General features: G+C 41.7%; 1 protein-coding gene across 2 annotated transcripts in view; it reads right to left on the bottom strand.

Annotated features, from left to right (window-relative positions):
* The window catches only part of MFSD14B (major facilitator superfamily domain containing 14B), a 123416-nt gene extending 106263 nt beyond the window's left edge, over positions 1-17153 (bottom strand). Inside the window, exons 1-2 of one of the 2 annotated variants that reach the window (XM_040227253.1) lie at positions 16658-17111; positions 16153-16342 (exon numbers count right to left, since the gene is read on the bottom strand). In XM_040227253.1, coding sequence (XP_040083187.1) covers positions 16153-16215 — 63 coding nt within the window. In that variant the 5' untranslated portion in view covers positions 16216-16342; positions 16658-17111. Of the gene's footprint in view, positions 1-16152; positions 16343-16657 lie in introns of both variants that reach the window. The other variant, XM_040227190.1, reaches the window with a different exon arrangement.
* Positions 17154-21508: the final 4355 nt, after the last annotated feature.

Raw genomic sequence — 21508 nt, 5'->3', positions numbered from 1 at the left:
GCCCTGAATCTGATGGCTTCACTTTAAACCGAACATTTAAAGAACACCAATCCCTCTCAAACTCTTCTCACAACTGAACACATTTCCTGAAGCCTCTCTATGATGACAGCATTACCTGTTTAGTCAGACAAACACACTTCAAGAAAAGACAACTAGAGAGTAGTTTTCCTATGTTGATGATGTAATCAATTCAGTTCAGTAGCTCAGTCGTGTCCGACTCTGCGACCCCATGAATCGCAGCACGCCAGGCCTCCCTGACCATCACCAACTCCCGGAGTTCGCTCAGACTCACGTCCATTGAGTCAGTGATGCCATCCAGCCATCTCATCCTCTGTCATCCCCTTCTCCTCCTGCCCCCAATCCCTCCCAGCATCAGTCTTTTCCAATGAGTCAACTCGTCGCATGAGGTGGCCAAAGTACTGGAGTTTCAGCTTCAGCATCATTCCTTCCAAAGAAATCCCAGGGTTGATCTCCTTGCAGTCCAAGGGACTCTCAAGAGTCTTCTCCAACACCACAGTTCAAAAGCATCAAGTCTTCGGCGCTCTGCCTTCTTCACAGTCCAACTCTCACATCCATACATGACCACAGGAAAAACCATAGCCTTGACTAGACGGATCTTAGTCAGCAAAGTAATGTCTCTGCTTTTGAATATACTATCTAGGTTGGTCATAACTTTTCTTCCAAGGAGAAAGCGTCTTTTAATTTCCTGGCTGCAGTCACCATCTGCAGTGATTTTGGAGCCCCCCAAAATAAAGTCTGACACTGTTTCCACTGTTTCCCCATCTATTTCCCATGAAGTGATGGGACCGGATGCCATGATCTTCTTTTTCTGAATGTTGAGCTTTAAGCCAACTTTTTCACTCTCCTCTTTCACTTTCATCAAGAGGCTTTTTAGTTCCTCTTCACTTTCTGCCATAAGGGTGGTGTCATCTGCATATCTGAGGTTATTGATATTTCTCCTGGCAATCTTGATTCCAGCTTGTGTTTCTTCCAGCCCAGTGTTTCTCATGATGTACTCTGCATAGAAGTTAAATAAGCAGGTTGACAATATACAGCCTTGACGTACTCCTTTTCCTATTTGGAACCAGTCTGTTGTTGCATGTCCAGTTCTACCTGCTGCTTCCTGACCTGCATACAGATTTCTCAAGAGGCAGATCAGGTGGTTAACAAAATACTAGCAAACCAAATGTAGCAGCATACTAAAAGAACTATACACCATGACCAAGTGAGATTTATTCCTGGAATGTAAAAACAGTTCATATATGAAAAGCAACCAATGAAATATACCACATCAAAATGAAGGGGGGAAAACTCACATGCTCAACCTCAAATGATGCAGAAAAAGCATTCCACAAAATTAACACCTTTCTATGGTTTAAAAAAAAAAGAAGCATCTAAGGAAACTATCTCAGTATAATAAAGGGCACATATGCAAACTCCATACCTAACATCAAAATAGTCAAAGGTGGAAAAAACTTTTTATCCAAGATCAGGAAGATGCCCAGTTTCACAGTTTATATTCAACACAGTAGTGGAAGTTCTAGCCAGAGTAATTAGGGAAGGAAAAAAAAAATCAAAATGGAAAGGAAGGATCAAAATTATTTCTATTTAAGATGTTGTGATCATATATGGAAATCTCAAGGAACCTTGAATAGCCAAAATAAATCTAGAAAAATTAGAACAAACCTGTAGTTCTCACAATTCCTGATTTGAAAACATATTACTGGGTTAGCTAAAAACTTCCTTTGGCTTTAAATAAAAGACATTTTTTTTTTTTTTTAAATTTTCACCAAGAACTTTACTGAATAATGTATTCACCATTTTGTTCTACTGCCTTCTGCCATTTTGCAGGCAACTTCAAAATTCCATCATTCAAAGCTTTTATCTTTTTGAGCAAAGAATTGCTCCAGGTGCCTTCTACAGCCTTCCAGGGAATTGACACTTTTTCCATTAAGAGAATTTTATAAATACTGAAATAAATGAAAATCTGGAAGTACAATGTCTGGCTAATATAGCAGATAAATCAGAACTTCCAGCCAAGATGTAACAGTTTCTGCCTGGTCACCAAGGAAACATACAATCTTGCATTATCATGATGGAAGAGTATGTGTTTTCTGTTGACTAATTCCCAATGCTTTTTGGTCAAGTATTGCTTTTAGTTTGTCTATATGGGAGCAGTACTTGTTGGAAATAATCAATTGGTTTTCCAGAAGGAGCTCATAATAGAAGACTCCCTCCAATCCCACCATATACACAACGTCACCTTCTTTGCATGAAAACCAGCCTTGGTTTTCATTTGCTTGCTGGTTAGGTTTGCTTGCCCCATAATATCTTCACTTGTACATTATTGTACACTATCCACTGTTCATCACCCGTAACAATTTGTTTTAAAAACACAATGTTTTCATTATGTGTAAGTAGAGAATCATGTGTAGAAATATAGTCAAGATTTTGTTGGCTCAATTTAGGTGGAACTCAAACACCAAAGTGATTAACATAACCAACGTGGTACAAATGGTTTTCAACACTTGATTTGGATATTTTGAGTGTGTCAGCTATCTCCTGCATGACATAACATTGACTGTTCTCGATTAATGTCTTGATTTAATTGCTTTCAACTTCAACTGGTTTACCTGACTATGGAGCATTGTCCAGCAAGACATCTCCAGCATGAAACTTTGGAAACTACTTTTGACGTATTCAGTCAGTCACAGCACCCTCTCCATACACTGCACGTATTTTTTTTTCTCTTTTATTGCATTTCAATTCCATTTTTACCTTTCTTGAAATAATAAAGCATAATATGTCCAAAATTTGTTTTTTCCATCTTCAATATTAAAATGGCTACACAAAAATTCACCAATTTTTTTTTTTATTAAATGCATGCTGATATAACAGCTGTCACAATAAAATGTAACAAACTTGTTCTAAATGAACTTAAAGACAACTAAGCACTACTAGAGCCATCTTACGGAAAAACCAGAATGAACTTTTTTGCCAACCCAATACAAAAATAATCAAAACAGTGTGGTACTGTGATAAAGAGAGACATGTAGACCAAATTAGTATAAGAGAATCCAGAGATAAACACTTGCACATTGGTCAAATAATTTGCAACAAGGGAGCTAAGGCCATTCACCGGAGAAAGAACAGTTTCTTCAATAAACAGTGCTAGGGAAGGGGGATATTCACATGCACAAGAATGCAGGAGACCTTTTTACTTTACATCATGTACAGAAAGGGCTTCCCTGGTGGCTCAGCTGGTAAAGAATCTGCCCGCAATGTGGGAGACCAGGGTTCAATCCCTGCTTTGGGAAGATTCCACTGGAGAAGGGAAAGGCTACCCACTCCAGTATTCTGGCCTGGAGAATTCCAAAGAGTCCGAAATGACTGAGTGACTTTCACTTTCACTTTCTCATGTGCAAAAAACAAACTCAAAATGGATCAATGCCTTGAACATAGGAGCTAAAACTATAAAACTTAGATGACAACACAAAACAAAAGCTTCATGACATTGGACTTGGCAATAGAGACATTACTTTGCCAACAAAGGTCCGTCTAGTCAAGGCTATGGTTTTTCCTGTGGTTACGTATGGATGTGAGAGTTGGACTGTGAAGAAAGCTGAGGGCTGAAGACTTGATGCTTTTGAACTGTGGTGTTGGAGAAGACTCTCGAGAGTCCCTTGGACTGCAAGATCCAACCAGTCCATTCTGAAGGAGATCAGCCCTGGGATTTCTTTGGAGGGAATAATGCTGAAGCTGAAACTCCAGTACTTTGGCCACCTCATGCGAAGAGTTGACTCACTGGCAAAGACTCTTATGCTGGGAGGGACTGGGGGCAGGAGAAGGGGACGACCGAGGATGAGATGGCTGGATGGAATCACTGACTCGATGGACGTGAGTCTGAGTGAACTCCAGGAGTTGGTGATGGACAGGGAGGCCTGGCGTGCTGCGATTCATGGGGTCGCAAAGAGTCGGACACGACTGAGCGACTGAACTGAACTGAACTGAACTGAACACCAAGAGAAAAAGAAAAAAAATAGATACACTAAACTTGATCAAAACACAAACCTCTCCGCTGCTCTGTGACAATCTGGAGGGACAGCATGGGGAGGAAGGTGGGAAGTGGAGGGTTCAGGGGAGGGGACATACGTATGCTTATGGCCGATTCATGTATGGCAAAAACTATCACAAGGCTGTAAGGTAATTATTGTCCAATTAAACTTTTTTAAAAAAGTATTACAAGAAATCCATATGTTGATAGCCTCACTTAAAACTCTAAATAAAAATAATTATGCTGAAAAAAAAAATACAAACCTGTTGTATTTAATGTCCTTGTATCAAAGGATATTATTAACAGAAGGAAAAGATAACTCATAGGAGAATCTGCAAATCACATATCAGATAAGAGATTAATATCCAGAGCATATTTTTTACAACTCAAGAACACACACACACACACACATCAAAAATTGGGCAAGAAGAAATAAATACATGAAGGGATGCTCAATATCACCAATCATCAGGGAATGAAAACCAAAAGAAAAATGTGATATTACTTTGTGTTTATTAGGATGCCTAAGACTGAAAAACAAAAATTAAAACCAGAAAATAACAAGTGCTGACAAAGATATAGAGAAATTGGAACCCTGGTGCATTGTTAGTGAGAATGTAATATGCTATGGCCATTGTGAAAAACAGTATGGGGTTTCTAAGAAAACTTAAAATAGATCCAGTGTGGAGGAGCTCGAAGGCTTTGAGCAAATACTGAAAATGTATTTGCTCCACTCATGACAAAGGTTGGAAGCTGGGACGAGCGTAACAAAGGGTTATGAGCGTTTACCGAGTGCCCAAGGCTGGGAATGGATAACGAAGGGTTATATGCCCGGCCTTGAGGCATTTGAAGGCTTTTTTTTGACCACCTGTTTTTGAGAGCAAGGACTGTTGTTTTATGGTAAGACTCTCTCTAGAGTTTCGCCAAAGCTATGTTATGGCTTGGGTGGTGGGAACTGTATTTTATGCTTAAATGTTTTAATGTTTATCTAGAATGGCTACGTACAAGTCAGCCTTATGCTCTATTCCCTGAAAATTATAAAACTACACAATTGGATAATAAACTTTGTCAGTCCACTAGAGGCTGTCCCTGAGTGTCCTTTTCAGAGTGCGGTTCTCCAAGCCTTACAACAGATCCAGTAGTTCTACTTTCTATATGCAAAAGAACTGAATGCAGGGTCTCAAAGAGGTATTTACAGCTACATTCACAGTAGCATTATTCACAACAGCCAAAAGGTAGAAGCCACCCAAGTGTCCACTGGTGTATTAATGTATGAACAAAATATGCTATATGAATGTAATGGAATATTTTTCAGCAACAAAGACAGGAAATTCTGACATGTAACAACAAGGATAAACCTTGAAGAGACTATGCTAAGTGAAATAAGCCAGTCATAAAAGGACAGATGCTGAATGATTCTATTTATACTAGGTACCTAAAGTAGTCAGATTCATAAAGACAGAAAGTAGACAGTGGTTGCCAGGGGCTTGGAGGACAGGGAAATGGGGAGTTAACAGTTTAATGGGTACTGACTGAGTTCAGTTTGGGATAATGAAAAGTTCTGGAGATGGACAATAGTAATGGTTGCACAACAATTCTAATGTACTCAAATGCCACTGAACCATACATTTAAAAATGGCCAACACGATAATTTTTATGTTATGTATATATATACAGCATGAATTTTTTAAAAAAAGTAATTCGAAATAGATCACAGACTCCAAAATTAGGTCCCTTAGTTTCATGATAAGCTTGTATACACAACACTATCGTCACCATCCACGCAAGAGAAAGTTATGGTGGACTCCATTAAAATTAAAAATTTGTGTTTAACAAAGAGTTAAACTTTTATGCACATATAATAGCAAGTAAATATAAAGAAGAGCCAACCTGAGATGAAGAATACAATGCATGAAATGAAAAATCCACTAGAAGGAACCAACAATAGACTGAATGGTACAGAGGAATGGATCAGCAAGCTGAAAGAGTAGTAGAAAAAACTAAAGCACAACTGAGAAAAGGAAGAAGAACAAAAAGAAAGGAGCACAATGTAAAAGACCTTTAGGACAACATCAAGCATACTATAATACAAGTATTACAGGGGCCCAAAAGGAAGAAAAGAAAAACTTACTTGAAGACACAATAGCTGAACATTTCCTTGACTGGGAAAAGGAAACAGACATCCCAAACAGTCCAGGAATCACGGACATGTATAAAGCCAGTAGGGATAATTAGCAAAATTAGCTAGCAATAATTAGCAAAATCATCTATCTACGATAAGCAGATAAGGGATATAGAAAACAAAAAGATGTAAAATAGAATGTCAAAAACAGTAAGTGTAGGGTAGCAGGAGTAAAAATGCAGGGTTGTTAAGATGCATTTAAACTTAAGAGATCAGCAAATTAAATACAAGAAAAAAGAGTTAGTCACTCAGTCGTTCCAACTCTACAACTCCATGGACTGTAGCCTGCCAGGCTCCTCTGACCATGGGATTCTCCAGGCAAGAATACTTAAGTGGGTGGTCATTCCCTTCTACAAGGGATCTTCCTACAGTGTTGCAGGTCAGTTTTACTTCAAAAACAAAGAAACAAACTCATAGAAAAAGAGATCCAATCTGTGGTTACCAGAGATTGTATGGAGGGATTGCATGAGGAGGTCAAAAGGTATGAATTTCCAGTTGTAAGTACTAGGAATATAACATACAATGATACACATAATGAACACCACTGTATGTTATATATCAACATTAAGATAGTAAGTCCTATCTTATAGTAAGTCCAATAAGAGTCGGACACAACTGAGCGACTTACACTTCATAGTACGTTTACATTACACATAAGGTATGAGTGTAACAAGTGACACAAAAGAACTATTAAATATTATAAAGCACAGCTGAGAAATTAAAGATATAAAATAAATGGAGAGTACCTTGTTTATGGATCTATACTTTTTCAACTCTTTCTAAACTGATTTTCTGGATCGCCACAATCCCAATGAAAATATCAGCTGACTTTTTTGTGGAAACTGACAAGCTGATTTTATAATTCTAAAATGCAAAGGACTCAGAATAGCAGCCATGAAATTAAAAGACACTTGCTCCTTGGAAGAAAAGCTATGACAAATCTCGATGGCATATTAAAAAGCAGAGACATCACTTTGTTGACATAGGGCCATATAGCCAAAGCTACGGTTTTTCCAGCAGTCATGTATGAATGTGAGAGTTGGACCATCAAGAAGGCCAAGCCCCAAAAACTTTGAACTGTGGTGCTGTAGAAGACTTTGATAGATTCTTGGACAGCGAGGAGACCAAACTAGTCAATCCTAAAGGAAATCAACCTTGAATATTCACTGGAAGGACTGATGCTGAAGCTCCAATACTTTGACTACCTGATTCAAAGAGCCTGATCATTAGAAAAGAGCTTGATGCTGGGGAATATTGAGGGCAGGAGGACAAGGAGACAACAGAGGATGAGACAGATGGCATCATCAACTCAATGGACATGACTTTGAGCAAACTCTGAGAGAGAGTGAAGGACAGGCAAGTCTGGCATGCTGCAGTTCGTGGGGTCGCAAAGAGTTGTACATGACAACAGAATAGCCAAAATCATTTTAAAAGAGAAGAACAAGGATGTAGGACAAACTCGACTTGTTTCAAATCTTATTATGAATCTCCAGTAATGGAGATTGAATGGTATTGATGTAAAGATAAACAGATCAATGAAACAAAACAGAGAATCCAGAACAGACGGACACACATATGGGGAAACTGAATTTTGACAACGGTACAAACGCAATTCAATTAATAAGTTTTTTCAACAGATGATACAACAATTCATTGCCATATACAAAAAAAGAACTCCCATCCATACTTTGCACCCTATAAAAATTAACTCAAAATGGGTCATAAAACTAACTGTAAAATCTAAAAAGATTCTAAAAATATAAAAGGAAATAATTGTGACATTGAGTTAGGATTTCTTAGATATGAAAACAAAAACAATCCTTAAAAGAACATACTGATAAAATTAACACTTCATCAAAATTAAAACTTCTGCTCATAATATTTGCAAACGTATATCTGATAAAAGACTTGTAGCCCAAATAAATACAAAAAAATAAATATTATATCTCTATTATAAGATAATAACACAAAAACAACAAATAAAAAGGCATAAGAGGTGAACAGACACCTCACCAAGAGGATATACGATGGCAAGTAAGCTTCTGAAAAGATGCTGAACAAAATTAGCCATAGAAATATGCAAAATAAAAGCACAGTAAGACACCACTACACATCTAACAGAAGGGCAAAAATTGACTGACCAAGGGTTGATGGTTCATTTGCATCCGCAAATGAACTCTCATGGCTCTGGTGGTAATAGAAAACTTTAAATTAAAATTTTAAAATTTAAAAATAGTTTGGCAGTTCCTTAAAATATTAAACAATACACCTACCATATGTTCTAGCCATTCTACTCCTAAGTATGACATTTACTTAAAAGAAAATAAGGTATAGTTCATACAAAGATTGGTTGATGACTGCTCATTGCAGAAGGCAATGGCACCCCACTCCAGTACTCCTGCCTGGAAAATCCCATGGACGGAGAAGCCTGGAAGGCTGCAGTCCATGGGGTCGCTGAGGGTCGGACACGACTGAGTGACTTCACTTTCACTTTTCACTTTAATGCATTGGAGAAGGAAATGGCACCCCACTCCAGTGTTCTTGCCTGGAGAATACCAGGGAAGGGGGAGCCTGGTGGGCTGCTGTCTATGGGGTCACACAGAGTCGGACACGACTGAAGTGACTTAGCAGCAGCAGCAGCCCAAAACTGGTGATAATGAAATCTTCAGCAAGGGATGAATGAAAAACCAAACTGTGATATATCCATACAATTGAACACTTTGTTGTTGTTGTTCAGTCGTGCAGTCATGTTCAACTCTTTGTGAGCCAATGGACTGCAGCACGCCAGGCTGCCCTGTCCTTCACCATCTCCCAGAGCTTGCTCAAACTCATGTCCATTGAGTCAATGATGCCATCCAACCATCTCATCCTATATCGCCCCTTTCTCATCCTGCCTACAATCTTTCCCAGCATCAGGGTCTTTTCTAATGAGTCAGCTCTTTGCATCAATTGGCCAAAGTATTGGAGCTTCAGGATCTTTAGGACTGACTGATTTCATCTCCTTTCAGTTCAAGGGACTCTCAAGAGTCTTCCCCAACACCACAGATCTAAAGCATCAATTCTTCGGAGTTCAGCCTTCTTTATGGTCAGACTCTCATATCCATATATGACAGTGGAAAAATATATATACTCCTGTTAAGCAGAGACGGTTGTACACTTTTATCATCACTACTGAATGTTTTCCTCAATAGTCTAGTTCATATAATACAGAAATATAGGACCAAGACATGAAATTATTGCCATTTGAAAAACTTGTGACTATCCAGAAGACATCAGAGAATTAATGTATTTTAAAGGTAAAAATTACCAATGTCAGCAATAAAAAAAAAAAGACTAAAGATCCAATAGTACTTTAAAAGAGCCCAAGAGGCTGTTAGGAACAGCTTTATGCCAATTAATCTGAAATTTTAGATGAAATGGACAAGTTCCTAGCAAAATACAACTTACTAAAACTGACTGAAAAAAATAAAAAATCAAACAGAAAATCTGAATTGTTCTAAAACTACGTTAGTCCAAAAAAGTGAAGAACTACAAAGTTCTGTAACTGTATTTTCAATATTATACAAACTCTTCAGAGAATAAAACAGAACTCTCCAATTTGTTTTATAAAGTCAACCAAAATATCATATAACAGCAACAAGTTAATTTCACTGATAATCATAATTGCTGGTTTAAACTTGACTGAGAAAAGGAAAGATACAAGCATCTGAATGCAGAGTTCCAAAGAATAGCAAGGAGAGATAAGAAAGGCTTCCTCAGCCATCAATGCAAAGAATTAGAGGAAAACAACAGAATGGGAAAGACTAGAGATCTCTTCAAGAAAATTAGAGACACCAAGGGAACATTTCATGCAAAGATGGGCTCGATAAAGGACAGAAATGGTATGGACCTAACAAAAGCAGGAGATATCAAGAAGAGGTGGCAACAATATACAAAAGAACTGTACAAAAAAGATCTTCATGACCCAGATAATCACGATGGTGTGATCACTCACCTAGAGCCAGACATCCTGGAATGTGAAGTCAAGTGGGCCTTAGAAAGAATCACTGCGAACAAAGCTAGTGGAGGTGATGGAATTCCAGTTAAGCTATTTCAAATCCTGAAAGATGATGCTGTGAAAGTGCTGCACTCAATATGCCAGCAAATTTGGAAAACTCAGCAGTGGCCACAGAACTGGAAAAGGTCAGTTTTCATTCCAATCCCAAAGGAAGGCAATGCCAAAGAATGCTCAAACTACCGCACAATTGCACTCATCTCACATGCTAGTAAAGTGATGCTCAAAATTCTCCAAGCCAGGCTTCAGCAATACGTGAACTGTGAACTTCCTGATGTTAAAAGCTGGTTTTAGAAAAGGCAGAGGAACCAGAGATCAAATTGCTAACATCCACTGGATCATGGAAAAAGCAAGAGAGTTCCAGAAAAACATCTATTTCTGCTTTATTGACTATGCCAAAGCCTTTGACTGTGGATTACAAGAAACTGGAAAATTCTGAGAGAGATGGGAACACCAGACCACCTGACCTGCCTCTTAAGAAACCTATATGGAGGTCAGGAAGCAACAGTTAAATCTGGACATAGAACAACAGACTGGTTCCAAATAGGAAAAGGAGTACGTCAAGGCTGTATACTGTCACCCTGCTTATTTAACCTATATGCAGAATACATCATGAGAAACACTGGGCTGTAAGAAGCACAAGCTGGAATCAAGACTGCTGGGAGAAGTATCAATAACCTCAGATATGCAGATGACAGCAGCCTTAAGGCAGAAAGTGAAGAGGAACTAAAAAGCCTCTTGATGAAAGTAAAAGAGGAGAGTGAAAAAGTTGGCTTAAAGCTCAACATTCAGAAAACGAGGATCATGGCACCTGGTCCCATCACTTCATGGGAAATAGATGGGGAAACAGTGGAAACAGTGTCAGACTATTTTTTGGGGTTCCAAAATCACTGCAGATGGTGACTGCAGCCATGAAATTAAAAGATGCTTACTCCTTGGAAGGAAAGTTATGACCAACCTAGATAGCACATTCAAAAGCAGAGACATTATTTTGCCGACTAAGGTCCATCTAGCCAAGGCTATGGTTTTTCCTGTGGTCATGTATGGATGTGAGAGTTGGACTGTGAAGAAAGCTGAGCGCCAAAGAATTGATGCTTTTGAACTGTGGTTTTGGAGAAGACTCTTGAGAGTCCCTTGGACTGCAAGGAGATTCAACCAGTCCATTCTGAAGGAGATCAGCCCTGGGATTTCTTTGGAGGGAATGATGCTGAAGCTGAAACGCCAGTACTTTGGCCACCTCATGTGAAGAGTTGACTCATTGGAAAAGACTCTGATGCTGGGAGGGACTGGGGGCAGGAGTAGAAGGGGACGACCCAGGATGAGATGGCTGGATGGCATCAGGGACTCGATGGACATAAGTCTGAGTCAACTCCGGGAGTTGGTGATGGTCAGGGAGGCCTGGCGTGCTGCAATTCATGGGGTTGCAAAGAGTTGGATACGACTGAGCGACTGAACTGATTTACTTCTCTAATACACTGTCGTGTCCGACTCTGTGTGACCCCAGAGATGGCAGCCCACCAGGCTCCCCCGTCCCTGGGATTCTCCAGGCAAGAACACTGGAGTGGGTTGCCATTTCCTTCTCCAATGCATTAAAGTGAAAAGTGAAAGTGAAGTCGCTCAGTCGTGTCTGACTGTTTGCGACCCCATGGACTGCAGCCTACCAGGACCCCCTGTTCATGGGATTTTCCAGGCAAGAGTACTGGAGTGGGGTGCCATTGCCTTCTCCAAATACATTTACTGATGATTGCCTAAATATTTAGATTAAAAGATACACAGCTGTAGTCCCTGTCTTCAAAGACTTAATCTGGTAAGACAAACAGAGCAAAAGGATGCTTAGATACCCAAAGAAGCAAATTCTGAAAAATCCTGCCTTTATCAGGCCCAAGAACAATAAAACAACAACTATCAGTCTGTGTTCTGATAAAGACTGGGCTTAAAAACAGAAAGCTGTGTAGACATCTGCATAATTCTAAACATGAAACATAAATGTCTCTGCTATGAAAGCATGATGCAGTTACTCATAAATTGCAATAGATCAACTACTCATGAATGCTTTTAATCTTTTTTCTGCTATCATTTATTTAATAGAGTTTGGTTGCACCACTGTCCCAGTACTGTTTTATTACTGAAATGACATACTGATTCCTAATAGTGTTAAGAACCAAAAGCTAATTTTAAGATAAATTTCCCCTAAAATGTCCCTAGGACCTCTTTCACTTTCGTTTTTGTTGTGTTTTTGTCTATACCACTCAGCACGTGGGATACAGGATCCTAATTCCCTGATTAAGGATCAAACCAGTGCTGCCCTACAGTGGGAGCGAGGAGTCTTAACCACTGGACCACCAGGGAAGTCCTCTCTTTAATTTTTTACAAACAAAACATATCTAGTGATTTCAGCCTTTTTGTTTGTTTGTTTTGGTAAAAAACTGCTCTTTGATATTACTTCCATTTTGCCCATATGACATTCTTGTTCCTGTAAATCAAGATTAGTCTTTACAAGGGCCCTCTCTGAAACAATCTGAGGAAAATCAACTAAATAGACATCAAATGTAACCAGAATGGCACTGATCCTGAGAAGCCATCCATCAGGGATCTTAACTGGTATCCTAGTACTGGCTTTTTTTAAGTTTAACTAGAGGATAGTTGCTTTATAATATTGTGCTGGTACATCAACATCGATAGGCCACAGGCATCCCTATGTCCCCTCCCTCCCATCCCCCACCCCTCCAGGCTGGCACAGAGCACTGGGCTGAGCCCCCTGTGCAACATAGCAAATCCCCACTGGCTATCTATCTTACACATGGTGATGTATGTGTTTCTGAAGGGTTGTTGTTCAATCACGACGCCGGGATTCTTGGCCCCCGGAGGAGAAGAATTCAATCTGGGGCCAGAGACGAGGCTTGATCGCTCAGAGCTTTTGTGTAATAAAGTTTTATTAAAGTATAAAGGAGAGAGAGAAAGCTTCTGACATAGGCATCAGAAGGGGCAGAAAGAGTACCCCCCAGCTAGTCTTTAGCTGGATGTTGTATAGTCACCAGCAGTCGGTTAATGAAAGAAAGGAATGTCTCAAAACTTAGAATGGCACCAGGCCCCTCACCCATAAGATGTATTTTGGGATAATCTTGGCACCAAATGGTTTATCTTGGGCCATAAAAGGATTAACTTGAATCTTGAAGAAGGGCAGAGCACCATACAAATAGTGTCATTTACATAGATTAGGTTCTGAGCCCAAAAGGCAGAACCCACTAAAAGACAGAGCCTGGGGTAAATGCATAGTACATTAGCATAGCTTAAGATAAACATTTCCATAAGAAAAAGGCAATGGTTAACTTCAAGTGAAACCAGGTGTCATCATGGCAACACAGAATTTTAAGAGAAACCTCCTTTTAAATTTGTACAGAGAAGGAAAAAATATCGCAGGTTTGTTTCCTCCTGCCGATTAAGAAAGATAAAAATGTCTGACAGTTGCAGGCTCTTTCCTCCATTTGGAGACCCCTGGGCTTCCTGCCTGTTACCCTCTCATTTCCATGCCATTCTCTCAATTCATCCCACCCTCTCCTTCCCCCACTGTGTTCACCAGTCTGTTCTCCATGTCTGCATCTCCACTGCTGCTCCGCAAATAGGTTCATCAGTACCATCTTTCTAGATTCCATACACGTGTTAATATACAATATTTCTCTTTCTGACTTACTTCACTCTGCACAATAGGCTCTAGGTTCATTCACCTCATTAGGACTGACTCAAATACATATAATTTCTATATCCATTCATCTGTCAGTGGACATAAAGGTTGCTTCTATGTAGTGCATGAACACTGTGAAACACCTAGTATGCAAAATTCAATTGTATTTTCTTTGCAGATAATCTTTAATTCTCATTAGATGCTCAAAGGTAAATGACTCCAAAAGGGATTTCCCTTTACCTGGAAACAGGAAATATGCTTTCAAAGATAATGCAAATAATTCAGACACAATGTTTCAAGGTGTTACATACACATACAACTAGGGAGAGACAGAGCAAAGAAAGGACCCTAAAACAAGAACTTATTTGCTACAGACACCTCCCTTTTCTAGAATGTAATGATCTCTTAGAATAAATACGTGATTCCCTTCTATTATTCAGGTCAATGCATCCCTTGCCAAACAAAACAGAAAATGGTTCAACCAAATCCCTGGACATGGGCATTCTTGCTTGTGATTATTAGTAGCATCTAAGAACCTGAAACGATGAATACACTATTATAGAATCAAGGTATAAGGAAATTCCAACACATCAAAATGAATCAATTCTTGTTGTCGCTAAACAACTGGGGGCATGGGGGCGGGGTGGAGGCAAAGAATGTAGCACCTGTTAGCAAACTAGAAAGAAACTACAAGCAGGAAAGACTTATGACTTGGGGGTACGGGCATATGACATGAGCATATTCAAGGCACTCACTTCTTTCCCAGGCCACACACATTACAAAACGTGCCACTGGCTGAACTCTGTTACCTGCCCATTCTACTGATCTCACTAAACAGAGCAAGCACCAAAACTCTTTGTCAGTATTCACTGCAATTTATCAACACTGACTAGATGCACCCTCAGAGACAAGGAAAGACTGGACAGGAATCTATTTATTCCTAATTAGCAGCAAGACTCCTATCAGTTTCATTGAATACACATCTCTCAAAAGTTTCTGCTCTAAGCACATAAACTTAGCAATTTTAATTTTTAGGTTGGGGTCTAGTTCCTGTATAGATTAGTACATGGAGAGAATTGAACACTTTTTATCAGTCAGGGATGACTTATACATTCTGACCAATCATTTATGTCCAAAATATTGAGAAAGGTTGTATAACTTGCCCTAAGTTATATAGGTAATAAAAGGTGGAAAGGGAAATTCCAAGCATGTTCATCTAATCATTATGCTATAATGTGTCAAGTTGTCAGGTTATTTTTTTTATACAATAAGCCAAGGAAAGCCAATGAAAATATTTAAGGACAGCAGTAATGATCATATTTACATTCTTGATTCCACTAATCAATAAGGTGGAGAGCAACCTGATGGTAAAGCAACAGTATCAAAGTCAAAATCTAGCTCAAAAATGCTGAGGAACTGAACCACAGGAATGCAGAAAGGATTAAAAAAAAAAAAAAAACCTAAAATCTTTACCTGGTAAACTTAAATAGACTTATTAATGTATGAGATGAAAAGATGGAAAAGGATGAAGGAGGCTACCTCCAAGGTTAGTACGTTGGCCAATGGTCAGTAATTATGGTCTACTGATTCAAAGACAGGAGGAGAAGCTGGCAATTTGGTCTCCTCTAAGCGGCAGGAAGACAAGTCTACTTTTTATGTAATTAAAAACAAAACGAGAAAAACCCAATTCTACAGAATTTCCCTCCTACCGAAAAACCTTCCCACTTTCCAGAAATCTTATCTTTGAAATGAGGAACCCTTAAGGGTTTTTGTTTTTCCAAAAATAAAAAGTCATTTGGGCAGGAAGGGGTCTTCAACATCATTTAGCATTCTTCTAAAAGCAAATTAAATCCGAAGCCGATTGCATACAATTTAATTTTCCTAGTTTCTATTTTTCTTTGTAAGTCTCGTTGGCATTAGTTTGTATTCATTGTACCATTTCTATGTCTCCTGTCTAAAATAAACTCCAAAAAATATTTTAAAAAATTACACTCTATGCTTAAGAGTTCCACCGTCAGACATCTAAACGCCACGAACATAGCCTGTCTGCCAACCCAGACCAATAAAACCAATGCTTCAGAAGTCATCTGAACCTCACATGAAACTGTTAAAGAGACTGGCCTGAATAAACTCCTCAGCCGGGCCCTGGGATCGGCAGCTCCCTCTGAAATCCTGCTCACCAAACGCTGCAGCGACACCCTAGAGAACCAAGAAGGAACAGGAAGGACCTGCCCAGCCTCCATGCAACCTTCCGGGTCCAGGGTCCAGGGCCCAAGGCAAGTTCTGAATGCTCTCCGCACATCTTCTAAGTTGGCTCAAGCCAGAAATGCACCATGAAACCAGTACCGGCTGTCACGTGTATGGAGAACTCTGAAAAAGTCAAATTACTTATATTCACAATCCCGCATCGGGCGTCTTCTGAAACAACCAAGTCGCCTAATTTTTAATCTAGCGGTGAGCAACGCTAGTGCAGTAATGAAGTCGGCTGGCTGAGTCGGAAAAGGAAAAGTTTTCCGAGAGCCAGAGCCCCTGCGCCCAGCTGACGGTCAATGCCTCACCCCCAAGGGGAACCAGATCCCAGTCCCGCACTGGGTGGCCCTGGACTCCGGCCGCGACACGGCCCGACCTCCCCTGACTCCGGGTTTCGGTCTGAGCGATGCGGCCGGCCTCCAAGCCCACGCTCACCGAGATGCCGCCCGCGGCCCGGGAGCCCGCGCGCTTCTCTGGCATGGCTCCTGCCTCCGCCTCCGACGCTGCTTTCTCCTCCGGAGGTTCCGCGTTCATGCTGCGGTCATGCCTCCGCCGGCTCCGGGCGCCCCTGGATTACAGCTTGGCTGCAAAAGCGGTGGCGGGGCCCGCGCTCTCATGGGCTCTGGGGCCCAAAACGGCCGTAGGTCAAGCGGCAGGCCAGCAGCGAGGCCGTGGGTTGTGAGGGATGCGGAGGCAGCAAGAGCGCGACTGCAACCACAGCCGCCGAACCGAACACAACTCAGGCAGCTGCCCACCTCTTCCTGGGCCGGCCTGGGTAGTCAGAAGGCCGAACGCCCGCCCCGCCCCGCCCCGCCCCCGTTTCTCCCACAAGCTGCCGCGGGGAAGGAGGCCTCGCCCCCGATCTCAGCTCCCGCCAGAAGCTCCGGGCCAGCGCCTGAAACCTCAGCGGCGCCTGCCCACCTCAAGCCCCTCCTCCATGCTTCCGAGGCCTCCTTGGCTTCCGGATTCCGCAGCGCGCCGGAAATGCGTCATCACCTAAGGCCTCCAATCGTATTTTCTCTTTACTGAACTGGTGTGGGCAAGTGAGAGTGTCGGCGTGTACTGTTAGTGACTGTACTTTTAGCCTTGGTTTGGAAGCCAAACCGCCGAACTATTTTTTTCTGATGCCCCCAACAGTTATATGGATGGGCACGTTCTCAGTTCAGTTCAGTAGCCAAGTTGTGTCCGACTCTTTGCGACCCCTGTGGACAGCACAGCATCATCTTTCAGGATTTGAAACAGCTCAACTGGAATTCCATCACCTCCACTAGCTTTGTTCGCAGTGATGCTTTCTAAGGCCCACTTACTTCACATTCCAAGATGTCTGGCTCTAGATTAGTGATCACATCATCGTGATTATCTGGGTCATGAAGATCTTTTTTGTACAGTTCTTCCGTGTATTCTTGCCACCTCTTCTTAATATCTTCTGCTTCTGTTAGGTCCATACCATTTCTGTCCTTTATCGAGCCCATCTTTGCATGAAATGTTCCCTTGGTATCTCTAATTTTCTTGAAGAGATCTCTAGTCTTTCCCATTCTGTTATTTTCCTCTATTTCTTTGCATTGATCGCTGAATAAGGCTTTCTTATCTCTTCTTGCTAGTCTTTGGAACTCTGCATTCAGATGCTTATATCTTTCCTTTTCTCCTTTGCTTTTCACCTCTCTTCTTTTCACAGCTATTTGTAAGGCCTCCCCAGACAGCCATTTTGCTTTTTTGCATTTCTTTTCCAAGGGGATGGTCTTCATCCCTGTCTCCTGTACAATGTCACGAACCTCATTCCATAGTTCATCAGGCACTCTATCGGATCTAGACCCTTAAATCTATTTCTCATTTCCACTGTATAATCATAAAGGATTTGATTTAAGCCATACCTGAATGGTCTAGCGGTTTTCCCTGCTTTCTTCAATTTAAGTCTGAATTTGGCAATAAGGAGTTCATGATCTGAGCCACAGTCAGCTCCTGGTCTTGTTTTTGTTGACTGTATAGAGCTTCTCCATCTCTGGCTGCAAAGAATACAATCAATCTGATTTCGATGTTGACCATCTAGTGATGTCCATGTGTAGAGTCTTTTGTTGGAAGAGGGTGTTTGCTATGACCAGTGCATTTTCTTGGCAAAACTCTATTAGTCTTTGCCCTGCTTCATTCCATATTCCAAGGCCAAATTTGCCTGTTACTGCAGGTGTTTCTTGACTTCCTAGTTTTGCATTCCAGTCCTCTATAATGAAAAGGACATCTTTTTTGGGTGTGTGTTCTAAAAGATCTTGTAGGTCTTCATAAACAGTTCAACTTCAGTTTCTTCAGCGTTACTGGTTGGGGCATAGACTTGGATTACTGTGATATTGAATGGTTTGCCTTGGAGACGAACAGAGATCATTCTGTCGTTTTTGAGATTGCATCCAAGTACTGCATTTCGGACTCTTTTGTTGACCATGATGGCTACTCCTTTTCTTCTGAGGGATTCCTGCCCGCAGTAGTAGATGTAATGGTCATCTGAGTTAAGTTCACCCATTCCAGTCCATTTTAGTTCGCTGATTCCTAGAATGTCGACATTCACCCTTGCCATCTTGTTTGACCACTTCCAATTTGCCTTGATTCATGGACCTGACATTCCAGGTTCCTATGCAATATTGCTCTTTACGGCATCGGATCTTGCTTCTATCACCATTCACATCCATAACTGGGTATTGTTTTTGCTTTGGCTCCATCCCTTCATTCTTTCTGGAGTTATTTCTCCACTGATCTCCAGTAGTATATTGGGCACCTAATGACCTGGGGAGTTCCTCTTTTGGTATCCTATCATTTTGCCTTTTCCTACTGTTCATGGGGTTCTCAAGCAAGAATACTGAAGTGGCTTGCCATTCCCTTCTCCAGTCGACCACATTCTGTCAGGCCTCTCCACCATGACCCGCCTGTCTTGGGTTGCCCCGCGGGCATGGCTTGGTTTCATTGAGTTAGACGAGGCTGTGATCCTAGTGTGATTAGATTGACTAGTTTTCTGTGAGTATGGTTTCAGTGTGTCTACCCTCTGATGGCCTCTTGCAACACTTACCATCTTACTTGGGTTTCTCTTACCTTGGCGTGGGGTATCTCTTCACGGCTGCTCCAGCAAAGCACAGCTGCTGTTTCTTACCTTGGACGAGGGGTATCTCCTTACCACCACCGTTCATGACCTTCAACGTGGGATAGCTCCTCTAGGCCCTCCTGGGCCTGCTCAGGCACTGCTCCTATGGTTGCTCCTCCCGGCCGTTGGCCCTGGCCTCTGGCCCAGGGTGGCTCCTCAAGGTCACCGCCCCTGGCCTCGGGCGCGAGGTGGCTTCTCCTGGCCGCCCCTGATCTCGGATGCGGGGTGTCTCCTCCCGGCCGCCACTGGCTTTGGACGTGGGGTAGCTCCTCCTGGCTGCCGCCCTGACCTTGGACACAGGGTGTCTCCTCCCGGCCGCCACTGACCTTGAACGCGGGGTAGCTCCTCTCAGCCGCTGCACTCAATGTGCCAGCAAGTTTGGAAAACTCAGCAGTGGCCACAGGACTAGAAAAGGTCAGTTTTCATTCCAATCCCAAAGAAAGGCAATGACAAAGAATGCTCGAACTACCGCACAATTGCACTCATCTCACATGCTAATAAAGTAATGATCAAAATTCTCCAAGCCAGGCTTCAGCAATACGTGCACTGTGAACTCCCTGATGTTCAAGCTAGTTTTAGAAAAGGCAGAGGAACCAGAGATCAAATTGCCAACATCCACTGGATCATAGAAAAAGCAAGAGAGTTCCAGAAAAACATCTATTTCTGCTTTGTTGACTATGCCAAAGCCTTTGACTGTGTGGATCACAATCAACTGTGGAAAATTCTGAAAGAGATGGGAATACCAGACCACCTAACCTGCCTCTTGAGAAATCTGTATGCAGTTCAGGAAGCAACAGTTAGAACTGGACATGGAACAACAGACTGGTTCCAAATAGGAAAAGGGGTACATCAAGGCTGTATAGTGTCACCCTGCTTATTTAACTTATATGCAGAGTACATCATGAGAAACGCTGGACTGGAAGAAACACAAGCTGGAATCAAGATTGCCAGGAGAAATATCAATAACCTCAGATATGCAGATGACACCACCCTTATGGCAGAAAGTGAAGAGGAACTAAAAAGCCTCTTGATGAAAGTGAAAGAGGAGAGTGAAAAAGTTGGCTTAAAGCTCAACATTCAGAAAACGAGGATCATGGCATCCGGTCCCATCACTTCATGGGAAATAGGTGGGGAAACAGTGGAAACAATGTCAGACTTTATTTTGGGGGGCTCCAAAATCACTGCAGATGGTGACTGCAGCCAGGAAATTAAAAGACGCTTTCTCCTTGGAAGAAAAGTTATGACCAACCTATATAGCATATTCAAAAGCAGAGACATTACTTTGCCGACTAAGGTCCATCTAGTCAAGGCTATGGTTTTTCCTGTGGTCATGTATGGATGTGAGAGTTGGACTGTGAAGAAGGCAGAGCGCCGAAGAATTGATGCTTTTGAACTGCGGTGTTGGAGAAGGCTCTTGAGGATCCCTTGGACTGCAAGGAGGTCCAAACAGTCCATTGTGAAGGAGATCAACCCTGGGATTTCTTTGGAAGGAATGATGCTAAAGCTGAAGCTCCAGTACTTTGGCCACCTCATGTGAAGAGTTGACTCATTGGAAAAGACTCTGATGCTGGGAGGGATTGGGGGCAGGAGGAGAAGGGGATGACCAGGATGAGATGGCTGGATGGCATCACGGACTCGATGGACGTGAGTCTGAGTGAACTCCTGGAGATGGTGATGGACAGGGAAGCCTGGCGTGCTGCGATTCATGGGGTTGCAAAGAGTCGAACATGACTGAGCGACTGAACTGAACTGATGGACAGCACAGCCAGGCTTCCCTGACCATCACCAATTCCTAGAGCTTGCTCAAACTCATGTCCATACAGTCAGTGATGCTATCCAACCATCTCATCCTCTGTCGCCCCGTTCTCCTCCTTCTTTCAAACTTTCCCAGCATAAGGGTCTTTTCCAATGAGTCAGTTCTTCCCATCAGGTGGCCAAAGTATTGGAGGTTCAGCATCAGTCCTTCTAATGAATATTTAGGACTGATTTCCCTTCAGAATCGCTGATTTGATCATTCTAATATAGAAATATCTCCCGATTCTGAAATCCTGAAATGGGAACTATAACTATCATATTTTGTTCCTTTTCAGAATCTGAAGCAGACAAGAGCTTACCTTGGCTGTGGGATTATTGGGAGGACATACAGGTCCCTGTTTCAGTTCAGA

This window comes from Oryx dammah, unplaced genomic scaffold (genome assembly GCF_014754425.2).
Source record: "Oryx dammah isolate SB20612 unplaced genomic scaffold, SCBI_Odam_1.1 HiC_scaffold_1, whole genome shotgun sequence".
Lineage (NCBI taxonomy): Eukaryota > Metazoa > Chordata > Mammalia > Artiodactyla > Bovidae > Oryx > Oryx dammah.
The sequence above is the reverse complement of the archived record's forward strand: the minus strand, read 5'-3'. Positions and strand labels throughout refer to the sequence as shown.